The sequence below is a fragment of the Thermomyces lanuginosus genome (genome assembly GCF_041956635.1).
Source record: "Thermomyces lanuginosus strain ATCC 200065 unplaced genomic scaffold VTN49scaffold_28, whole genome shotgun sequence".
NCBI lineage: Eukaryota > Fungi > Ascomycota > Eurotiomycetes > Eurotiales > Trichocomaceae > Thermomyces > Thermomyces lanuginosus.
In genome coordinates, this window is record NW_027192362.1 from 675,024 (window position 1) to 694,142 (window position 19,119).

At 54.8% G+C, this 19,119-nt stretch overlaps 8 protein-coding genes across 8 annotated transcripts; 2 read left to right on the forward strand and 6 right to left on the reverse strand.

Moving 5' to 3' along the window:
- Positions 1–40: 40 nt before the first annotated feature.
- VTN49DRAFT_3368 (uncharacterized protein) lies at positions 41–1,261 on the reverse strand (the record flags this gene model as incomplete). The annotated part of the gene is made up of 2 exons (XM_069411196.1): positions 41–1,015; positions 1,073–1,261. The coding sequence occupies 2 exons, from the start codon at positions 1,259–1,261 to the stop codon at positions 41–43; spliced, it is 1,164 nt and encodes a 387-aa protein (XP_069268646.1).
- A 184-nt stretch (positions 1,262–1,445) lies between these two features.
- VTN49DRAFT_3369 (uncharacterized protein) lies at positions 1,446–4,375 on the forward strand (the record flags this gene model as incomplete). Its single annotated transcript, XM_069411197.1, has 2 exons — positions 1,446–1,834; positions 1,933–4,375. The coding sequence occupies 2 exons, from the start codon at positions 1,446–1,448 to the stop codon at positions 4,373–4,375; spliced, it is 2,832 nt and encodes a 943-aa protein (XP_069268647.1).
- A 174-nt stretch (positions 4,376–4,549) lies between these two features.
- On the reverse strand, positions 4,550–6,127 carry VTN49DRAFT_3370 (uncharacterized protein; the record flags this gene model as incomplete). Its single annotated transcript, XM_069411199.1, has 4 exons — positions 4,550–5,283; positions 5,334–5,442; positions 5,499–5,773; positions 5,839–6,127. The coding sequence occupies 4 exons, from the start codon at positions 6,125–6,127 to the stop codon at positions 4,550–4,552; spliced, it is 1,407 nt and encodes a 468-aa protein (XP_069268648.1).
- Positions 6,128–6,459: 332 nt separating this feature from the next.
- VTN49DRAFT_3371 (uncharacterized protein) lies at positions 6,460–9,771 on the reverse strand (the record flags this gene model as incomplete). The annotated part of the gene is made up of 6 exons (XM_069411200.1): positions 6,460–6,560; positions 6,609–6,770; positions 6,823–7,854; positions 7,903–8,302; positions 8,351–9,703; positions 9,757–9,771. The coding sequence occupies 6 exons, from the start codon at positions 9,769–9,771 to the stop codon at positions 6,460–6,462; spliced, it is 3,063 nt and encodes a 1,020-aa protein (XP_069268649.1).
- Positions 9,772–11,365: 1,594 nt separating this feature from the next.
- Positions 11,366–13,320, reverse strand: VTN49DRAFT_3372 (uncharacterized protein; the record flags this gene model as incomplete). Its single annotated transcript, XM_069411201.1, has 3 exons — positions 11,366–13,111; positions 13,161–13,249; positions 13,305–13,320. The coding sequence occupies 3 exons, from the start codon at positions 13,318–13,320 to the stop codon at positions 11,366–11,368; spliced, it is 1,851 nt and encodes a 616-aa protein (XP_069268650.1).
- Positions 13,321–13,630: 310 nt separating this feature from the next.
- Positions 13,631–14,329, reverse strand: VTN49DRAFT_3373 (mitochondrial 37S ribosomal protein bS18m; the record flags this gene model as incomplete). The annotated part of the gene is made up of 3 exons (XM_069411202.1): positions 13,631–13,837; positions 13,887–14,122; positions 14,173–14,329. The coding sequence occupies 3 exons, from the start codon at positions 14,327–14,329 to the stop codon at positions 13,631–13,633; spliced, it is 600 nt and encodes a 199-aa protein (XP_069268651.1).
- A 227-nt stretch (positions 14,330–14,556) lies between these two features.
- VTN49DRAFT_3374 (uncharacterized protein) lies at positions 14,557–17,062 on the forward strand (the record flags this gene model as incomplete). The annotated part of the gene is made up of 2 exons (XM_069411203.1): positions 14,557–16,835; positions 16,891–17,062. 2 exons carry the CDS (start codon positions 14,557–14,559, stop codon positions 17,060–17,062), a joined length of 2,451 nt encoding a protein of 816 aa, XP_069268652.1.
- Positions 17,063–18,279: 1,217 nt separating this feature from the next.
- VTN49DRAFT_3375 (uncharacterized protein) lies at positions 18,280–19,110 on the reverse strand (the record flags this gene model as incomplete). The annotated part of the gene is made up of 1 exon (XM_069411204.1): positions 18,280–19,110. The coding sequence occupies one exon, from the start codon at positions 19,108–19,110 to the stop codon at positions 18,280–18,282; it is 831 nt and encodes a 276-aa protein (XP_069268653.1).
- Positions 19,111–19,119: the final 9 nt, after the last annotated feature.

Sequence of the window (19,119 nt, forward strand, 5' to 3'; positions counted from 1 at the left end):
AAACATTGCGGTAGATGCCCAAAGAGTAGAGAGAGATATTTCAGCTGAAATGGATACCCCTTTGATTGAAGGCCCACAGCAGCTTCAAGAAGTCGCCCTCGTCGCACATCCGGGCCCGTTTGTCCGCGAGGCCCGTATCATTTTCTAGAACCTGCCGCACTTTTTCACGGACCAGTGCGGCCACTTTGCCCTTCTTCTTCCTGCTGCCGCCGCTGGATGCTTTTTTCAGGGCCTGCTGGACGGGAGAGGGTTCCGATTGCTTGAAGAAGTCGGGGACATCGTCATCGTCAACCTCCATGCCGTCCATTTTCTCATCGTCCTCCTCTCCCGGCTGTTCGTCCATGTCCACGTCGGCACCCTGATCGTCTTCCTCCAGAGGGCCATCCTCCACAGGTATATCGTTCTGGGCGCACCAAGTCCGGTAGTTGGACTCGAGCAGATCCATGACACTGGAGGTGCCGAAGAAACTTGCACGGAGGGTCTTGTTCTTCCGCACGAAAGCGATTCGCAGCAGTCCGTCAAACTCATCAAACGAAATCTGCGGCTTCGGGTTCTTTGGCACGAGCCGGACTACGCTCGACTCGACCTGGGGTGGTGGCTTAAAGTTATTTTTCCCGACCTTCATGATGTGATCAATGTTGGCCCACATCTGCGCATTGACCGACAGTCGGCTGTACAGTTTATCTCCTGGTCGCGCGACGAGCCGCATGGCAAACTCGCGCTGGAACATGAGAATGCAGGTGCGGGGCGAGGGGGTTTGCGTCAACAGCTTGAAGGTCAGCGGCGAGGAGATCTGGTACGGCGTGTTGGAAATGCAGACGTCAAAGTAAGGGAACTTGAAGTCGATGGCGTCGGCAAGCACAACCTCGAGCTTGCGCTCCTCTGGCGTGCCCTGCACGCGCTTGGTAAGCTCGGCGGCCATGCGGGCATCGAGTTCGACAGCGATGACTTTTTTGCATTGGCGTAGGGCGAGCACAGTCAGGTTTCCACTTCCGGGACCGATTTCGAGGACAATCTTGTATATAATTAGACGCGCAGAGTACAGAATGCTTTTTTATTGTAGCAAACCTACATCGCTTTGCTTCAATTCGGCCTTATCAACAATGGCCTGGGCCACACCTGGATTTTTCAAGACGTGCTGGCCAATGTCCGTATTCATGCGAAAGATGGCATTCGCGGCTTTTGTCTTGGCCGCTCCCTGTGTGTAGGGAGCAGCAGCCGCAGCAGCATTGACCTTCTTCTTCTTGTTAGCTTTGGGCATTTTTGTCCTCTACAGTTGTCCTCGATCTCGAAATCTGCGATGGAAATTTGTGGCGATAAGGATCGGCCCGGCGAAACTTTGATCCGGTTATCTGCGCTATTCCTCAAATAGTAGCCCTCTACGAAGAGACCTGGACCAGAGCGCTTCTCATAGTTCCTGTTTCTCTTACAGATTCGTGGTCAAAATGTCGTTCGGGAAGCAGGACTTTCTCAACCAGCCGGCGCCGGAAAACTACGTGGCCGGTCTGGGTCGTGGTGCCACTGGCTTCACCACGCGATCCGACCTGGGCCCGGCGCGTGAGGGCCCTACGCCGGAGCAGATCCAAGAGGCGCTGAACCGACGAGCGCAGCTGCTGGGCACGGCACCTCCGACAGCGTTTGGCGGGTCGCGAGAGAAAGGCAAATCCAGGGAGCCTCAGCCAACGGAGGAAGATGACGATGACGGGCGCTTCCAGGACCCGGACAACGAAATTGGATTATTTGCATACGGCCAGTATGACCGGGAGGATGATGAGGCGGATCGCATTTATCAGGAGGTAGATGAGAAGATGGACCGGAGGCGCAAGGCGCGAAGGTGAGTAAACCCCAATCCGACCCCGACCCCGATAGCCCAGATGATTCATCGTTTGTTTCCATGTTGTGAACAGAATGCCGACTTGTCGCCACCTACAGGGAAGCTCGTGAGCGAAAAGAGCGTGAAGAGTACGAACGAAACAACCCCAAAATTCAACAGCAGTTTGCCGACCTCAAGCGGTCGCTCGCCTCAGTGACCGATGAAGAATGGGCCAATATCCCTGAAGTTGGTGATTTGACTGGGAAGAACCGACGAGCAAGACAGAACCTCCGACAGCGATTCTATGCCGTGCCGGACAGTGTATTGGCCAGTGCACGAGACTCAATACAGTTCCAGACGACGGTGGCTGATGACGGCACGCAAACGGAGCTACGGGATGGCACCAGCACGTCGGTGGACGGAACGATGACAAATTTTGCGGACTTGGGCGCCGCGCGTGACAAAGTGCTGAAAGCGAAGCTGGACCAGGCGGCGCACGGAACGAATTCCGAGATAGCCTCGGGCAGCGCGACGAGCATCGATCCCAAAGGATACCTGACAAGCCTGACACAATCAGAACTCAAGGCGGGAGAAGTTGAAATTGGAGACATCAAGCGAGTGCGAGTGTTGCTAGAGTCTGTAACTCGGACGAACCCCAAGCATGCCCCCGGCTGGATCGCGCTGGCGCGGTTAGAGGAACTCGCGGGGCGAATTGTAGCAGCACGAAACTACATTGCCAAAGGGTGCGAGCTGTGTCCGAAAAGCGAGGATGTGTGGCTAGAGGCTATCCGGCTGAACGACAATCACAATGCCAAGATCATTGCGGCAAACGCGATCAAGCACAACGACCGGTCAACGCGGCTATGGATTGAGGCGATGCGGCTGGAATCGGACGTGCGGGCAAAGAAGAACGTGCTGCGGCAAGCTCTGCTACACATTCCGCAGTCCGTGCAGATCTGGAAGGAAGCGGTGAACCTGGAAGAGGACCCTGCTGATGCACGACTACTACTTGCGAAGGCGGTAGAGATGATCCCCGTGTCCGTGGAGCTGTGGCTAGCACTGGCGCGTCTGGAGACACCGGAGAACGCGCAAAAAGTGCTGAACGCGGCGCGGAAAGCAATCCCGACGAGCCACGAGATCTGGATCGCGGCAACACGATTGCAGGAACAGATGGGCAATGCGGACAAGGTCAACGTGATGCGGCGAGCGGTCCAGGCGCTGACGCGGGAGAACGCGATGCCGAAGCGGGAAGAATGGATTGCAGAGGCGGAAAAGTGCGAGGAGGAAGGCGCTGTGCTGTCCTGCGCGGCGATCATCCGCGAGACGCTCGGGTACGGCCTGGACGAGGACGACGACCGACGGGACATTTGGCTGGACGATGCCAAAGCCAGCATCTCGCGTGGCAAGTTCGAGACGGCGCGGGCGATTTACGCGTATGCGCTGCGGGTGTTCCCGAACAGCAAGACGCTGTGGCAAGCAGCGGTAGACCTGGAACGCAACCACGGACGGCGGGAGACGCTGTGGCAGGTCTTGGAAAAGGCCGTCGAAGCCTGCCCGCAGAGCGAGGTGTTCTGGATGCAGCTCGCGCGGGAGAAGTGGCAGGCCGGCGAGATCGACAACGCACGGCTGGTTCTCAAGCGGGCGTTTGCGCGCAACCCGAACAACGAGGACATTTGGCTGGCAGCAGTGAAGCTGGAGACGGACGCGCGGGAGACGGACCACGCACGCGAGCTGCTGGCGACGGCACGGCGCGAGGCCGGCACGGACCGCGTGTGGATCAAGAGCGTTGCGCTGGAGCGGCAGCTAGGCAACCTAGACGAGGCGCTGGACCTGGTCAACCAGGGCTTGCAACTCTATCCCGCCACGGACAAGCTCTGGATGATGAAAGGCCAAATCTACGAATCCAAACGTCAATACCCGCAAGCGCGTGAGGCCTACAACACCGGCACGCGAGCATGCCCAAAGTCCGTGCCCCTCTGGCTTCTCGCATCGCGGCTCGAGGAAACCGTCGGCGCGGTGGTCAAAGCCCGCTCCATCCTCGACCGCGCACGACTCGCTGTGCCCAAGAACCCGGAACTCTGGACGGAAAGCGTGCGCGTCGAGCGACGAGCAAACAACATCCAACAAGCCAAAGTCCTTATGGCCAAAGCGCTACAAGAATGCCCACAATCCGGCCTCCTCTGGAGCGAAAACATCTGGCACTTGGAGCCGCGCACGCACCGCAAGCCCCGCAGCTTGGAGGCCATCAAAAAGGTCGAGAATGACGCGCACCTGTTCGTCACGGTGGCGCGCATATTCTGGGACGAGCGCCGGCTGGAGAAGGCCATGACGTGGTTCGAGAAGGCGATTCTCGCAAACAGCGACTTGGGCGATGCCTGGGCCTGGTACTACAAGTTCCTCTGCCAGCATGGCACCGAGGAGAAAAAGGCGGATGTCATCAGCAAGTGCGTGGCAACGGAGCCGCGGCATGGAGAGGTCTGGCAGGCTGTGCGCAAGGATCCGCAGAATGCATATCTCTCAACGGAAGAAGTTCTGAAACTTGTTGCGGCAAAGGTTGGGTGAATTGTATAAATACACATCTAGCTAGGCTAAGCTTCATGAAATGCTATAGAATAATTTACATCGAAGATCAAAACATAAAAAACATGAACATAGATGCATGTAGTCCTCCAGTCCTATGACATAGAACGCCGTAAAAAGCCCGCCGAATGAACCCCACAAAAATATCCACGCATCTCATGCAGCCATCGACAGACAATCATCGAGCAGCGCACCCAGCTGCTCCCGATCTGCCAGCGTCGCGCCCTCCCATTCATAATTCTCCTCATCCAAATCCATCGCATCACCGCCACCACCATCCTCAACCAGGTTCTGGTTCTGAGTAGCCATGATTTCGGCTTCCCGCTCAAAGTCAATATATTGCTGGTATTCCTTGTCGATCTTCCGTCGGCCTTCGAATTGCTCCTCGAGCCCGCGCCGCTCCAACTCCAGCTCATCTTCATCATACGCGGCGGCAATCTCGTCCGCCAGTAGCGGATTCTGTCCGAGGAGCCCGCCGCCCAGGTCCAGCGCGAGACGCAGATCCTTAATCCCCAGGGGTCGGCGCGTGCGCGCCTCGCGCGCCTCCACAGGCAGTAAGCCCGTTGCGGCGTCCTTGGTGATTTCTCCCCGTGTATATGCCAGCTCCTCGCGCTCCAGCTGCCGGCGGTAGCGGCGGGTCATCATGCCGTTTATCGTTCCGGACGGCCCGTTATGTCGTGTGCGCGCAAACACCGCCGATAGCACCTCTTTGACAAACGTCTCCGTGGCAATGGCCATGAATTCTGCGCAAGGGAACCCCGCGCCGCTAACTACCGATTCTTCGTAACAGATAGGTACCATTCGTGCGTGGATCGTCTCCGCGTCGGGAAACTCGCCCGTTTCCGAGGCTAGCGGTTGTGCGTAGCGTTTGCGGATTTCAAGCTCCCAGTCTGGATTTTCGTCAGCCCAGGCCAAGCCACAAGATACGGAGGGTCCATACTAGTCTTATTCAACCCGCCCGCACTCGCGGGTACCTGACTTGGTAATCGAATCTGTTTCGCCTGGTGGTACTCTTCGAGCTCACTCCTTGGCACATCGTTCGGGTCCGGCTGGCAACAATATCAGCCCACCATATCCGACCACCTCAACAGTGAAGGGGACATACCTCCGGTATCGCCTTGATTCTCCTCCGATCCCGCGGCGGCAGTTGCATTACCTCCGTCTTCAGCCTTTGTTCCGCGAGGTCGCTCGACACGGGCTTCGACACCACCGTCGGCTTGTCGTTGGCCGACACCCAACTAGCGACTCCATGTTCGGGCAGGTCCCGCGAGAGGTTACCGATGATCGCGCAAATGAAGTTATTATGCAGATGTTCAGTCCGGGCGTCCGCGCAAAGGAAATGGTCAACGCGAGCGGAGAACTCCTCCTGGTTCAAGTGTCCTAGCAACCCGTCAACAAATCAACAAACTATTATCTAAAATGATGTAGAAAATCGATCAACATACCCAGTAAAAATAATGCAACCGCCTGCTTGTATTCTGCCCAGTGCTCCCCGATGGCCGCCTTGAGCTCCGTGTAAATCGGCTCCAGATCCAGGCGCGGCACGGAGATCAGCCCCCCTCGACCTGGCTTGGAGGGCGCGGAGGAGGATGAACCCCCGCCGGCGTTGCTGCCGCCGACCGTCTTGGATCCTGTTGACCCAGATGTCGGCGCGCTACCGTTAGCGGTGTTATTGCTATTGTTGGTGCCGTTGGTGGCGTCATTGCGATACAGGGCCGTCGGGTCGATCTGCATCGTCGTCGTCGTCGCGGAGGCGGATCGCGGAATGCGATAACGGAGCGGAGGGATTTAATCGGACTCTGGCGAAGGGAAGGGATGCTCCCCTGGGCCACGATCTAGGAGAATCGAGATGACATAGACGAGGATTTGATCGAAGACGGCCGTTGGAGCATGAATCCGGATGATTTGGTCGTCGGTGATGATTGAAGGGCGATGAGCCTCCGTCCTGGTCTGAGTCTCATTTCTCCGCCTCAACCTACAACGATTAATTTCGATGAATGTCAAATAGTAAAATGTAGGAATATAGGAAGTCTATCTGTAAAAAAATTTTTTTTTTTAATTCAAAGCTACTGCAGTTCAATCACATCGTCCCTCAAAACGCCAAAAAGCCGACTGATTTCCCCGATGATTTCCACAATCTCGCTCCCTAACTGTCCCGTAACCAGAACTAAAAAAGATCAGTTACTATCGACAACAGACTCATTCTAATACTCACCATATGCGTAAAGCAGAGCATAGTCGGCATCCGTGGTACGCTTTGCCATATCCGCGTCGCGACGGAAGTGGTAAATGCGCATCAGAAGCCGGTCCCGAGAGTGCTCGATGCTCGGGAGAGCTTCGATCAGCGGGTACTCGAGCTTCATGGACGATGCCAACACTATTGAATATGAGACACTGCATACACAAACAGCGGAAAGATAAAAACTTACCCGACAACAAATGGCTGATGCGCGACGACAGCTGTTGCCGCTCCTGTGTTGTATATTGAAGCAGAGAGACTTCGCCCTCAGAAGCCTCCATGCTCTTGAGAATCTGCATGTTCATGGCGTAGAACGCGTTCAACATGATTCTCGTCCGGCGAAGCAGGTTCCGATACGCGGCTTCAGGAAATGGGCTCTTAAGCTCAAACTCCGACTTCGCCGCCACCTGCAGTCCCTCCAGACGCGATAAATACCGCTCGAGCTGGAGTCTCTCCCTTGCAGTGAGGTAGCCAGACGCCGGCCTGCCATCCACCATCGTCGACAGAGGATCCCGCTTCCAAATCAAGCTCATCTGCAGCCATAACAGACTCAGTCCATGTTTCAACTTTTTCCGTGCGCTGATCGGCCAAATCATGCGCGTCACAATGATGCCCCAAATGCAGCCAGTTAGGACCGCGACAACGCGGTGAATCGCAATCTCCGTAATGATGGGATTGGGGCCGCCCTCGTCATCGTCGTTATCATCGTCGTTCACTGTCAACGAGTATGCGTACAGCACAGACAAGTTGTATGTGAGCATGATGAACCGACCCATCGGTCCTTGTTTTCGGACCAGGATAATATACGCCGTCCCAAAGGCCATCACCCACCCGAGGAAAGCCAGTCCAAAGACGTTACCGGCGGTAATATACCAGGCAACGACTGCACAGCCAGCGCCCAAACAGGTCCCAAGAAACCGTGCGAATCCCGTTGTGTTGGACGCTCCAATGGTCATCGAACAGACCAACATGTATGAAAGGAGACCCCATTCTCCCCTCCATCGGGAAAACGCCGGGCGCGTCGACGGGATAAAGGCCGGCAGTGCATACAGAGCAGCACCAACGCCTACTTTGAGGGCGAACTTCGTTTCGTCGCGGCGGAAGAAGGCCAAGGATTTCCAGATGCGATAGCCGAGTCGTCGTTGCGCCTGTTTGTCCTGGACCAGTCCCTGTTCCAGTGTTGGACGCTTTCGGATAACCGGCCGCTCGATAACAGTATCCACTACGACTGTCAGCAGCTGGAGACTATCGGCATAGACAGATTACGAACCAATCCGGGACGCGCTTCTTCCGCCAGAGCACAAGTACTGCCAGAACTTGAGCCAGGACCACGACCTTCCGTAAGGTCGCTCCTCAGTCTCGAGTTGAAGTTCATCCAAAATGGAAAGAAGATCTTTCAGTTGTTCGCCAAACTCCATCAAGGAGAAGCTAAAGTGGCCGCAGCTGGCCGAGACCTCTTCCAGATCAGCTTCCGCTGCGGGGGAGCTGATTTTGGCGAAGTCCTTTTCGCGATACACAGATGCCAGAGCCTCCTCTCGTGCAACACGGTACAGGCTCAAAGCGCGGTCCAGGCTCGTCCGATATTTACTGTTGAACGATACGTTGTAGTCGGGACCTGGTCCAAACGGGAGATCATCAAAGATTTCCTTCAACGTAAACGCTAGAGATCGCTTTGCTATGTCAGTGATCAATTGCAACCCATGTTCGGAAATCCTTACCATCGACGGCCCCAGGTGCTCGATAAAGATATCAAACATCCGCTGAGGTGAATATGTAAAGCCATAGTCCTGCTCCAGAGCCGAGCCGTCATTCACTCTCTCATCCATGGAGGTCAGCGTCGGCGCGAACTCCAGGGCAGACCAGGCACCGGGCGACGAGACCATGCTGGATTTCCTCGCAAACGACGACCGAGATCTTGCCGACACCTGCAAGTTTTGAGCTTGCTTGAGGATCTGAAACTGCAAGGCTGCCGCACTTTGCAAGCCACCCATGTTCTGGTTGATGTCTTGCAGGCAGCGAGCGAGCCGCTTTTCCAGTCGGTACTCTCGCTCAGTGCCAACGACGTAGTGTTCTAGTTTGGCCTCCTTGACCAATTGGTCGAGCTGCCCGTACGCTCGTTTATTTTCTGCTAATGCTTGGAGGAACTTGGCATCCTCCATGTCCGCCTCTGAACCCGAGAGGAAGCTCTCGGTGATGCCGGCCAGGAGCGTGGCCAAGGTTCCTGTCAGGGTCACCATGTTCGCCCGAAGCTTTTTCCGTGCTGAGATCGGAAACAGCAGAAAGGAAATTGCCATCGTAGCACTGACGCCCAGGATCAGCATTTTGAGGGTCTGTGAGATTTTCGCGAATGACAGACTGCCCCTCTGGACATCGCCTTCCTTGGTGAGCACAGTAATGAGGGAGAGCGACGCCAGCGAACAGGCCACATTGACCAGAGGATCGCTCAGCCGCTGCTTAGTCCATCCAACGAAGCCTAGCCCGCCGCCGCAGAAGAACAGAAGCACGACGGCATGCCCCAGAGGCAACATGTTCAGATTTTCGAAAAGCATGGCCACGCACATACTTGTAATGGAGACAAACGCCGCGTAGAGGAAAGCCAGAAACGCGCAAATCAGCGCCTTAAACATGCTCCCCGCGGAGCGCGCCGGGTGGAAGTACACCGTAATGGTTGCGACGACATGCTTCCCATCCTGATGCCCCAAAAATCTCGCAATAAAAGGCAGAAACGTAGCCAGTGAGCCCAATAAATATGCAAGACTGCATTTCAGCACGCCCTGTCCCAGTTCCGACGTCGCGAACTCGATCACATTGCTGCACGTCGCCCACATTGTCTCTTGCACTCTATCGCTCAGTCGAGACCACCGGAAGACCGGTTGTATGGCGCGTCTCCGCCGCTGAGACGATGCGATACTCGCTTCCTCATCGTCGCTGGAGCTGTCGTCCAGCAGCGGCCGGTGTTCCTCGTCGTCGACGTGGTTTCCATTTTCGTGGCTACGGTCACTCCTTCCCAGATTGACAAACCCTCGAAGTCGCGCTCCCGTTCTGGGAAGGATGAAGGTGGCGGGCCGCACCTGAAACCGAGCCGGTCAGCCAGGAAGAGAAGGAGCATTGGGGAAGCACCTGCCTTGGGCCGCGGCATGGTCAATCAATCAGTTCATTCTCACTCCATCACGCGGCTGTGACTGTGTTCTAGGAATATATATGGAGCATTGACTCGTAAAATGTTCAGATTACTCGCTGCAGGGAGCACAGATCACCTTGAGAAAGAAATCACTTGCAGCTCATTGTTACGGATGGCCGACATAGACAGCTCAGCTCAAGCCTCACAGATGATGCTCACCGCGTGGGTCCCCACCTGCAAATTGAGGTTGCTGGATGCTCTTTTGGGTTTAGATCGACTTACATAACAGGCTCTAAGTTCACACTAATCTCAATTGAGTAACGCTGTATTTCACTTATCGATCACTTATCGGAGCCCTAATCGCAACGCCGATCAAGCTGTCATTAGAAGAATAACTCGCAGGGGAATTGTATATGCCGAGAAACATATAAATACCTGGCCAAATCTCAGCGAGATAGACATTATCTACAATTACACTAATATACTAAGTACTAGTATTAAGAGTGCGACAGTACTAGAAGTTCCATCCCTGACAAGGGTCGCAACTCTGATGGCCATGATGCAAATTTGTCGCAAGAATATATATATATAAGAGCACAAGTTTAAAGGTGAGCACAGTGCCCATCATGTCCAACTCGTGGAGCTGACGTGCATCCACCGATACATATAGAGCCAACCGCCATCCGACATGATGGGATCCCATGAGGACTTTACTCACCTCAATTCAAGTTTTGAATGCTTGCCAAGGTGACCATATGAACTCGTTTACCCTGTTCATGGGACTTCGAAGAGGTGCACCAGCGGTTCCATGGCAGAGCCGTGGCTGAATGCTGGAGGATGCTTGCCCTTGATAGCATCGACTTGCGTGGTTCTCATTTATACCGACTCTTCAGCCTGCCTATGCAAAAATCACTGATGGCTTATATTCCAACCTAGTATAGCCACCAGAGGCTATACTAGGGCACAAATTTACAGACTTGGGCCTCCTTCACGACATTGATCTCATCGGCTGGCCTGCCTCCGGTCTCTGAGGAGCTGTATTGCCCCCAATTACTCTGTTATTTTCCAGCTCCTCGCCACGAGCCGGCTGGAACCAATAATCTCTCACGCCTTTTGGTGAGCAAGGCAGTGAACTAAGACTCATGGATCAATGCTATTCAAAATACATACTGTGCTTGGGACTTGTCTTTGTCAATGAGGCTCCAAAGACACCAGTGATGCCGTATGGGCTGTGTCTGGGGCCGCATTGACATGAGACTAAAGCTGAAGATGGATGAATCCAGTGTGACTACTAGATACTCTGCGAGGTAATGGCGGGAGCGAATCCAGAGAATGTTTGAGAGATGAGAAAGCCATGGTCTGGCTCGTTGATTCCATGTTTAGTTTCTGAAATTTTCTCTGGTGAGAGGGAAGGTTCATCTTTTTTGTCAAAGAATCTGTTGTGTTGATTACTGTCTGTTCCCCTCATGCTCTGTCTCAAATCCTGATCTTCCATGGACGCTCGATAATCACAGCATTGTTTGAAAACAACTAGCAATTCAAGCATACAGCAATCGCTACTATCTACCATCACAATTATGCCAAATCCGCATCCCAATTCCTATCTCAAAATCTACTGCAATCCTTCAACCTTCCAAATCTTCACCGCTGCATCGGCACCCACCGATGCAATCTTGGTTTCTCCCAACCACGCTACGGCAGTCACACCCTCCTTATGCGCATGCAACCCCTCGATCCAATCGCCGGGCTTCGCCAGACTCCAGACAAAAATATTCGTGTCCAGCGCGCCGCTGACCAGGTGTGTGCCGCGGTCGTTCCATGCCAGACCCGTCACGCGGCCCGTGTGGGCCGTCCAGCGGTCCACGACGAGGCTGCCGTCCGCGGCGCGGTGGACGAGCACACGGCCACGCGTCTCGCCAATGGCGAGCAGCGAGCCATCCGGGGAGAAAGATAGCGCAGAGACGGCGTTGCGAGAGGCCTTGAACTCTGTGCGGATAGTGATGGCGTTGTTTGCGACTGTGCCGATGCGGACTGTTCCGTCCTCTGCGCCGATGGCAGCCGTATCGTTGTGAGCGGCGACTGTTGTGACTCCCTCCGCGGCGAAGTGGCCGACTTTGTCGCCGTCGCGGTAGATGTCGACGCCGTCGGCATGGGCGACAAGCACAGCCTGGGCGTCTCCCGCTGTGGCAGCCGCCACACCCTTCGGCTGACTGCCCAGTTTGGTGGCGGTACCTGTGAACGTCTTGCCGGAAACGTCGCCCGTCCGCAGAGTGTCGTCCCAAGCTACGCTATAGATCCGTCCCTTTCCACCTTCCTTGGTAGCTGTGAGTCCTGAGATGTAGGCGGAGTGGCCAGAGCCGTCGATAGGCTCTGCGGTGCCCGTTGCGACATCCCAGCTGTTGATGCGGCCGTCGAAACTGCCCGTCCAGAGCGTTGTGGTGCCATCATCGGAACGAGCAGTGGCCAAGGCGGTAATGTTCTTCTGATGGCCGCGAAGGATCTGCCGCGGCTCCGGGGTGCCTTCGACGAGGTAGTTGAGATCTCCACTGAGGGACAAACTGACAATCAACCCATCAGACCGACCCAGTGGCCACACGACGCCCACTTGCTGATCCATCGGGTTGACGTTGCCCTCATCACCACCCAGATTCCAGCTCTGGGTGACCTTGCCCGCCTCGACATCCCAAATCTTCACTGTGCGGTCTGCGCTTGCAGTGACAAACTTCCGCGAGTCCTTCGACCACGACACGCCAAAAATGCTGCCCTTGTGCTCGTCGGTCCCGATCTGCACCTTGGGCTCGCCCGTCTTGCCGTCGTACAGCCACACGCGGCGGTCCGCGCCGACACTAGCCAGATATGCACCATCGGGACTAAACGCTACACCGTAGATGTAATTGGTATGCTTATCCCTTATTCCGGTGTTGAACTTGAACGGCGGACCGTGGTAGAACACCACGTTGTTATCATCACCCGCCGCTGCCGCACGCATCGGTCGCTGCTGCCGGATCGACACCGCATTGATCGGCCGCGTGTGACCGTAGATCTCGCCGACACTATTGCCGCTGTCCCACGTGAAGCAGTGCCCATAGCGCTGGTTGCCGTCGCCGACGGCAATGATGCGCTGCGAATCACCGTCCCAGGCTATGTCGTTGATGCGGCCGGTCGTGATCGGGTACACGCCCTTTGTCGTACCCTCGCCGACGCAATCCCATACGCGGACTTTGCCAGAGACATCCCCGCTAGCAACGTAGAAGCCGGACGGCGCGAAGCGGGCGACGGTGGTTTGCGCCTGGTGTTCCGTGTACTGACGCGCGATGGCGGGGTTGTCGAGCGAGCGGAGGAAGATGGATTTTCCGGACTATCGAACTGTTAGACAAAACCTTACTAGGAAATGGGAATATGCGTACAGCATAGGCAAGTCGCTCGCCTTTGGCATCCGAGGCCAGCGGCGTAGGCTGCGCGCGGGTGGTGGAGGGGTTGGCGGCCCAGATGGACTCTGCACACTTGTCAGCGGGGTTAATCGTACAGAGCACAGAAACGAAGTGACAAACCGTTGATTAAGGACATGATGGATCTAAACCAGCTGATTGCTCAGGCAGGTCAAGTAAATAGTGAAGCTGGTCAGTTGCGTCGAGTTTGAGGCGGAGTTCTGCTGGAGAACTAGTAAACAGACGGCCGTCTCAGAGCAATCTATACAAGTAGGAGCTGTCAGGCAGCAGCAATAAATGGGCAATCCACACTCGTAATCATGTCCAATTCATAATAGAACGATTCTACTAGTACATCCATTCGCATAGTATGTACAATGACCGAACCAACGCGATGCCGTTCCACAACTCCATAATCCCAAATTGTGTACAGTTGGTGTATCGAACAATTAGATAGCACGGCCCGCATCAATGCGAGCCTTGGCCTCCGCCGCCAGAATCTCCGGGTGTCGGTGGACGCTGGGCATCAGTCCAATGGCAATGGCCCGGCGGATGGCCTTAGCGATCTTGCGCTGGTTGACGGGACGCAGGCCGGTGACCTTGCGATGCTTGATGCGGCCCATTGGAGTCATGTATTCTGACATGATGGCAAAATTCTACCATCGTGAGCACTTTGGTACCGAACGAAATGCCACAGTGAAATACCTTGTATTGATCCAACGGGTTGATGTTCAACTCGTCAAACGCATCCCTGTTGGGACTCTGCCGCTTCGACCACTTCTTCATCTCTGCGGGCGACATATCATGCGGAGAGTACACATCGCCGGGCTTCCACTCGCGTGTCTGGAACTTTTCGTAGATGCGACTTTCACCCTGCGCTTTGTGCTCGTCGAGAAAGCGTTGGCGATTGGGCAGGCGACGGCGGCTGAGAAGACGCGGTCCTAACCAAGTTAGCAATTTGTCAGCGGAACAAGAGACAAGAGAGACGCACGTTGAGGACTTGATTCAGACCGGTTTTGCGAGGTGAAGGCGCCGGTCAATTGGCTGAGTGAAGACGTTGCAGAGGATGTCGAACTCCATCGCAGAGAGAGTCCATTGGTGCCTTGCCGCAGCGGACAAATTGCCCGCGAGAAGAGGTTGACCGACATGGTGATTGTCGTTTGCTGTGAGAGTTGTATTGATTACAGCTCTGATGCTTTTCTTGAATATCTTCTGCGCTCCTGGTTTTATCCCTCGCCGTACAGATGCCAAGACTAAATTCACCGCGAAGAAAGCAACCACTGGAGAGAACCACGGCGGCATACAGGACACAGAGCGATGCTCCACGCTCGATAAAATTGAGATATTCTGCCCTTTCCAGGGCCAATTGATTAAAATGCAGTCTCATCTCACTCGGCGCGTCATACGCGCCCTCGTCAACAACGAGCCCGTCCGATTCCCGCACTGCCGCGCCAGAAACTTGCACACGCCGCGCATTCGCCGCGTGGCATCGGGCAAGCATGATGATGATCCCCGATTCCTCAATAGCGTGCTAGGAGGATTTTCCCCGCGGTCGTCACAGCCACCCCAGCAGCAGGATGCCTTGTCGCCCGAGGCCGGCCTCAAGCCTATGGCGGAACTGGCCAAGGCGCAGGAGCAGCGCAGCAAGGCGCCGAAGTTACCTGTGCTCTGCCAGGCCTTTCGCGACTTCTTCGAGGCGCGAGTGGGAACTCCGGGGGTAATAACCGCATTCCATGGCCGCCTTCTGGTCAAGACGTGGTATCATCTCATTCGAAAACAAGACAAGCTCGGGGATGAAAATTGGTCCAAGGCATTCTCGCCGGATATTCTTCAATCGGCTCTATATGTGCTCTCGGAGACGCCAATTCTACCGGAAGCCCACAAATCGGTGCAAGAGCTGGCGCGCAATGTCTATTCGCAGTTGATGGACGACCCGATGACCGACTCGCAGAAGATCCCGCGGCAGGCATCGTTGGCATACATCCGTATCATGTCAATTACAGGCTTCCCAGAGGAGGCACAGCGGGTGGTCACGACACTCTGGGAGCGACTACGGCGGTCGAAGCCGTCTCCATGGCAAGACGTGATCAAGGGATATGCGCTCAAGGGGGACCTATCTGGCCTTCAAAAGGCATTGGAGACTGCCAAACAGTATGACTATGTATTCGATCCGGCTTTGCAGGAGGAGCTTGTACTGTCCCTGCAGCAAGAGAATGCACCGGGCGCGGCCGAGGTCGTGTTCAAATGCCCCCTACTGGAGGGCCAGGCGCCGACACTGAGGACGAAGGAGACCATGGCAAAGATGGCGATCATGCGAGGGGATCTCGAAGCTGCGGGCGAGGTGATTCGATCTCTGCCACCGACGCCGACACCGAAGACCCGGGACATTTCTCTGCTGTGGCAGGCAGCGACCCAAGGCAGCACGGCGGCCGACTTGGCCAAGATACTGGACGAATGGGCGGCTAAGAACCCAGAGCTGCGACAGAGCCTGACAATATCCTGCGTCAACGATCTGATAGCGTACGCAAACGCTATCAATGATCAGGAACGGGCGTCAGACTATTCGACTCTGATAACGACATGGGACTTGCAACCTGACACGCAGACGATCACGCTTTTAGAATTGGAGGCGCGGATGCACGCATCGGACGTAGACGGCGTTGTCAAGACGCTGCAGTTTCTTCACGAGCGGGATGCCCTGGGGGAAATTCCTTTGCCAGTGACGAATCAGCTCATTACGATGCTCTGCCTGGCAGAGCAAACTGACGCAATCTTTGAGCAGATTAGCAACCTGCTTGACCCTCTGGTTGACAACGACGTGCGCATCGAGCCGGAAACAGCAGCGGCTCTCACTCTGCTTCTTCTCCGGCGTGGTGACTTTGACGGCGTCTCGCAATTCCTGCGTCCACGACTGGGCTCGTACGGCGCAGCAGAGCGAAAACCGATCATAACACGGATGCTCAAGTTCATTGCCGATCGGAGCCAGACCGACGACGCCGTGTGGAACGCCTACGAAATCCTGCGGGTTGCCTTTCCGGAGATCGACCAGCAAGACCGCACAGTAATCATGAACTCCTTCTTCGACCGGGGGCGCGTCGACCGCGCCTGCACAGTCTTCACACACATGCGCCAATCCCTCGCCTTCCCCCAGCGTCCAACGGAGGAAACCTACATGTGGTGCTTCCTGGGCATCGCACGCTGTGGCTTTGAACCCCCTGCCTCTTCGTCCAACCCCGCCACCGAAGAAGAAGACGCCAATGACGTCGAAGAGCTCAACCACCACCTCCAATCCATCCTCAACCTTCTCCGACTTGACCTCGAAGTCGAGCCGACCACCCGCGTCCGCAACGCGCTGATGCTTGCTCTCGCAGCCTGTGATCGTACCGACGAAGCCATGGAAGTATTTTGGGAAATCCTTCGTTCCGAGGAAGGCCCCTCGGAGCGGACCATCCCTGTGTTTCTCCGCGTCTGCGAGAGCCACCCCACCGGTGAAGCCGACGCACGCAAAATGTTGGACAAGATGCGCGTGCTGGAGATCCCCGTGACAAAACAGGTGCTCGTCGGATATGCACGCGTGTTTGCCTCGAGAGGGGATACAAAGACCACAATCGAGGCATTGGGGAAGATGCCGGCGAGTGACTTGGATGCTTCTGCGTAAGTCTTTCCTTAACCCTAGGCATTACAATGCGCTACTAACAGTAGGACTTAGGATTGCCCGCGTCTACAACGCCTGCCCCGACCCCTTCTCCAAAGAAGAAATCGAAACCTGGGCCCGAAAGGAACATCCCCAAGCATGGAAAGAATTAGAAGTTTTTGAGAGAATTGAGAAGGAGGAACGAGGGGCGCATTTCGTAGGGTTACGGGATGATGTTATTGCTTGATTGAATCTGCCCATGCGTGTTTTTATTACTTCGGGGAGCTGGTAAAGGATAATACAGTGGTATGGGATGGGAGTTGGCATGGTATGTAATAAATTATGGAATGCTTGTATAGTAACGAAAAAGTGTCTTCCAAGTTTGCGTGTTCTTAAGAGGCCTTGATATAGACAACGGATCGAATAAGTCTCTGGTCTATCCGCTTGAAACGCTAACCTCACCGTCGTAGCCTGTAACTGATGAACGGGGGGAAAAAGCACATCAACATGATGCCGCGGTCTATCGACGTCTTATTTCCCACCGTTGTATCCACGAGAGGTACTATCTCCAACGCCAAACGAGCAGGACGGCCTACATTTCCGGAAGAGCGGGTCAGCCTTGACTACCATGCAACTGTAGGTGGCACCTTTGCAGCCAATAACCGCTTTTACACAAGAATAGCATTTCGCCCATCGGTTGGATGTTTGCTTCTCATATTTTATTTACAGGGAACTCCAACCACATACAATGCTGCTCTTCACAACGACCAGCATGAAGAGACGTATGATTTCTGCGCCCTAGCCCTAACCCTAACTTATCGGCCCACCATAACCCTTGTAACTGATGAATTGGGACAAGTGCACCGTTGATATCATGATTCTGTGGTCTATCGAAGCCCTACGCCCCATCGCGGCATTCGCAGGATATACTACATCCAACGTCAGATAAACAAGAGGGCCTGCTTTTTGGGAAAGCGGCTCCTTGGAACGGGCAGCATCTATGTATCCCGAGAACAGCGTTGCACGTAAGTGCGACGCGACGTGTTGCCATGGACTTGATCAAATATGCTGAATACGTGGCTAATGGTTACGAGAAACTCGTAATGAAGACGCCAGTCGCATCTTACAGTTTCGCCCGCATATCCCCAAACGCCTTTAGCAACGTCTTCCACACCGTCACCCGGCAAGACCATATCCTATCCTCCCAAACATTGACCGACCTATTCTCTCGCATTCATCGAACCTCCTTCACACGCGACATTTTTCATTTCACTGCATGGCAGTCGCCACGGATGAACTTCGCCATCGGGACCACCAGGGGGTTTTTTTTTTGACCAGCGTCTTCTCAAACTCCTCCAATTTCTGCTTATTATCCTAGAGGTACATACTCAGGTCCGTGGGGTGCGCGATCCCGATTGTGGCAGGAAAATATCAGAATCATCCCTCAAGAATTGATCCATTTGGTCAAGATGAGTCATTCACAGTATCTCTGTCGATAACGTCGTCCGAGTATTTGTTCATGTGTGGACGAAATGAGATGGCGGTAACCCTTCCAGTGGCACTACCAAGGGCGAGAGTTGTATAACCATCATCATCATCTCTCAAAGCGAAAGAATCATTTAAATAAAGACGATACTCTGGAGGAAGCCACAGCATCTCTTCGTTCTCAAACAGTACCCATTGATTCGTTCGTATCGAAACTTGAATATTCGATTTTGTACGGGCCCGCGGGCGGTGGTGGTCGTCAGTCTGGTACTCCTTACCCGTAGTGAGGTCCCAAAGCTTGATCGTCTCGCCGAAAAGACTAGACCCCAGCAGTCGACCGTCGTGTGAGAAGGTAAGAGAAGAAATCCCGCCAGTAGGACCCTTGAGAGTCTGCTGCACCTTGCCAGTTGTGAGGTCCCAAAGCTTGATTGTATTACCATAAAAACGAGTTGCCAGAAGTCGGCTGTCCGGTGAGATGACGACGGATCTAACCATGCTAGTATGACACTTGAGGGTTTGGTGCAGCTCGCCAGTTGTTAGATCCCAAAGCTTGATTGTCTTGCCAGCAAAAACAGATGCCAGGAACCGACCGTCCGGTGAGAAGGTGACAGATTTAACCCAGATGGTATGGCCCTCGAGGGTCCGCTGCAGCTCGCCAGTTGCGACGTCCCAAAGCCTGATATCCCCGTTATTAGAGCAAGATGCAAGCAGTCGGCCGTCGGGTGAGAAAACAACAGATTGAACCCAATTAGCATGACCCTCGAGGGTTTGCTGCAGCTGGCCAGTTTTAAGATCCCAAAGCTTGATCATCTTGTCACG